Raw genomic sequence first — 3,663 nt, forward strand, 5'->3', positions numbered from 1 at the left:
AGGCTTGAGTGTGCTTGGTACATATCCTGGAGGCAGGGTATGTTAGATACACGAATACTTAGTGATGTTACGTGTCGATCCTGAAAGTATGTCAGGATCGGGGCACGACAGAATAAAAGCTGACCTTAAGTTGACCTAACCTACTATAAGTAATTAAACAAATTACAAATTATCATTTTTTGAATAAACAAATTATGAATTAAATATATCAAGCCTACTATAACGCCCAATTTATAAGTAATTGCATTATTTTTTTTTGGTAACTAATTTCGCAAAATTTGGAAAATCACACAAAATTGTATAAAAAAAATAGTGTTGTTATCCACGCATTTGTTTTTACGTTTCACATGCCCTTTGTTAATTTATGTTTTTTTTATCTTCTTCAATTCATTCGATCAGACAACCAAAAATTAATAGGGTATATAAAAAAGTAAAAAGAGGTATGTAAATAACACCATCCAAAATTTTAACTAATTAACCACCACGGGTGATCATTGGTTGTGGATGAATTTCAAGCCACTAGCTAATCCTTAAAAAAAAAAAAAAAAAACTAATTGAAAGTTTTGCAATAATTTGAGGTCTTAATTTTTTTTATTCTTTTGGTCGTTTCCCGTTGTATTTTAGATCTGCTTTGAAAGTGTAATAAGTATACATATCTCTTACATTTTAACGTAACAATAGGATTATCGGAATTAATCACGTCAATTAATGTGAATTCCTTTTTTCACTTAATTGGAATCCTCATATTTTCTTTCCTTTTACAATTAATCCCAATTATGCTATAAATTAACTTAATTATATCATGAACCTGCATAGAACTTGTTTTTCACATAGCCATGGCTAAGCTTCGGAAGAACTTGTTCACATCTGCAGTGTTGATCACTCTTTTGGTTCAAGCCATGGGTTACATAATCCCTACCGATATGAGAGCCGGTCACGGCTATATAATCCCTACCGGTGGAAGCATCAGTAACGGCTATGTAAACCCAACAGGCGGAAGAGACGGCAATGTTTGGCAAGATGCACATGCAACGTTTTACGGTGACATGAACGGAGGAGATACCATGCGTAAGTGAAGAACTTTTGTTCGCTCTGGTTACGTGCGATTTCTTTGTTTTGTTGTTAACTAGAATTTGATTAGGTTTTGACTTTGTGATTTGTTGGACAGAGGGGGGTTGTGGATACGGCAATCTCCATGAACAAGGCTATGGCCTCGAGACAGCAGCCCTAAGTACGGCCCTCTTCAACAATGGTGGTACTTGCGGTGCATGTTTCCAGCTCATGTGTGTCAATGATCCCCAGTGGTGCAACCCTCACGTTAGAGCCATCACAATTACCGCAACCAACTTTTGTCCGCCAAATTGGGTTCCGGCTCCTGATCACTGGTGCAATCCACCCCAAAAGCACTTCGACCTGTCCATGCCTATGTTCGCAAAGCTCGCACAGACAAAAGCCGGTATCATTCCAGTTAAGTACCGCAGGGTCTCGTGCCGGAAGAGAGGAGGGGTTAAGTTCGAGCTCAAGGGAAACCCCTGGTGGGTTACCGCGACAGTGTTCAACGTCGGCGGTGCTGGCGATGTTACGAACGTCAGAATCAAAGGATCTAGCAGGAATTGGATTCAAATGTCAAGAAATTGGGGGCAGGTTTGGGTGGCGACCGGAAACCAACTTGTAGGGCAAAGCTTGTCATTCCTAGTCACTACGAGTGATGGGAAAACAATAGAGTTGGATAATGTCGCACCAGCAAATTGGCAGTTTGGACAAACCTTTGAGGGGAGAAGAAATTTCTAGGTTTCTAGCGTTTAGGGTTTAGTTTTCTAAGAGTTACTTTTACAGCTTTTGTTTTACCTATTTACCAGATTTTAGAACTGATCTGTAATGCAGATGGTGAATAAAAACAGGTTTTTACGCTCTTTTCTTTTGGCTAAAGATACGCTATTTACGAAGATACTTTTTACAATAGATCGTTAACGGACTCAGAAGTAGTCACATTAGGTCACATTAGGTCACAAGTTGTATGAACTTCAAAATTTTGAATATGCAATTACACAAGAAAGAAAGTGACCGCTAACGCAAAGTGTTTATGCTGAAAATGTGAGCGTTGCGCTGTTTTCTTCCGTATGCAGACTGAGCATGTCAACTAAACTGTAGAAGACAAAAGCCAAACCTTCACTTCCAATCAAGCATGTCTTATAGCTTCAAAACCTCTTCCTTCGAGTTCGCAGCACCCATGAAATCCATTGCGATCCCAAAAACATCAACAACTCCTTCATCTCCGTTGTCCATGAAAAGCAAAGAGAACCGGGCCCAGATACCTGAAGTGAATGGGTAACCGGGGAGAAGTCAATGTAGTCATTTGCCGTGGCTCTATATGCCGATCGATCAATATAGTCAAACATAGAATTATCAATTATACATGCAAACCTATTAGAATCCTTGCGCCCAACAAGCACTGAAACACTCAGTCTGGGTCAGAGGATCGATAAACCTTCTCAACAGCGAGTTTCATCTTGTACTCAGGACCCTTTAGGTGAAATCTAAGCATGTCACGTACTCCTGGTAGTGGGATTTTGATATCTCTATCTAGGACGCGGCCAGGGACCACTTCAGAAAAGAGAAATCGATCTTCATCCCATATATCAATGAAAAACTCCCAGTCATCAAAGGAAAGCCTTGGTGGAAGAAGAGTTCAACGATGGTGGCGCTTATAAAAGGGTTGATACAGCTTGTAATATGTTGAAGTGGGAGGGTTAGGTCGCTTGCAGGTAGAGGGCCATCTCTGGGCGCATAAACACTTCCAAAAGAAATCATCTCTAGTTATGCGTCTCCACTGCTTGCACACTCCCATACAAGAAGCAAGATCCACCCCTCCAGTAAAGGAAAAACCGCATCTTCAGAACCTCTTCATTCACCATTTTTCAGCTCACAAACAATTCACAAAAAAATCCGCCGCTACAACTATTGTGAATGCAAATTTCTTCCTTCTTGTTCTTGGAAAAAATTGCACCTACAAAATAAATAACACCTTAGGTCAAGGCCAAGAGCCTCACGCGCCACGATGAATTGGGGGGCTTTGGCCGAAAGAATCTCCGATGCCAAAGTTAGAATTTTGAGAAAAAAATGTTTGGAGAATTTAGAGAATTTTGTAAGAGTGTAGATCTTAGGTTTTGAAGAAAATGAGGGTGTTTATATAGGAGTGTGGCCGGCCCCTTTGGGAGGAGATGGACCAGCCACTTTGATGGTTTTTTTGATGAGATTCATGATTTGTAGCTAATTAATAAATTAATTGAATAATAAATCAATTAATTAGGTAATTAATATCATTTGAAATGAAAGATTTGAGAGTTACCTTGGGGAGAATATTTGATGAGGATGGATGAAATATATTTTGAATAAATACTTATTTTGAACACTTCTGACCTTAATTGAGTCATGATTGTTCACTGCGCGTATGAATTCCGGTATTCCTTGAGGATAATTTTATCCTTTTTACACTATAATCCACGGATTGCTTCCATATTTTTCTCGATTATTTTTTGCTCCACAACTATCACTACATAGGAGGACTAAAATCAACAGAGATGAGAACAAATAGAAAACCCTGCGGAAAAAGGATAAAATCCAAGATCAGAAAATATACACTCGTAATAAGTTTTTCTTATA

The 3,663-nt window shown here is 39.0% G+C and overlaps 1 protein-coding gene and 1 pseudogene across 1 annotated transcript; one reads left to right on the forward strand and one right to left on the reverse strand.

The window, feature by feature from the left end:
* Nucleotides 1–836: 836 nt before the first annotated feature.
* On the forward strand, nucleotides 837–1,791 carry LOC126610702 (expansin-A25-like). The gene is made up of 2 exons (XM_050278813.1): nucleotides 837–1,068; nucleotides 1,169–1,791. The coding sequence occupies exons 1-2, from the start codon at nucleotides 837–839 to the stop codon at nucleotides 1,789–1,791; spliced, it is 855 nt and encodes a 284-aa protein (XP_050134770.1).
* Nucleotides 1,792–2,169: 378 nt separating this feature from the next.
* Nucleotides 2,170–2,915, reverse strand: LOC126610166 (F-box protein At5g39250-like; annotated as a pseudogene).
* Nucleotides 2,916–3,663: the final 748 nt, after the last annotated feature.

Source organism: Malus sylvestris, chromosome 17 (assembly GCF_916048215.2).
Source record: "Malus sylvestris chromosome 17, drMalSylv7.2, whole genome shotgun sequence".
NCBI lineage: Eukaryota > Viridiplantae > Streptophyta > Magnoliopsida > Rosales > Rosaceae > Malus > Malus sylvestris.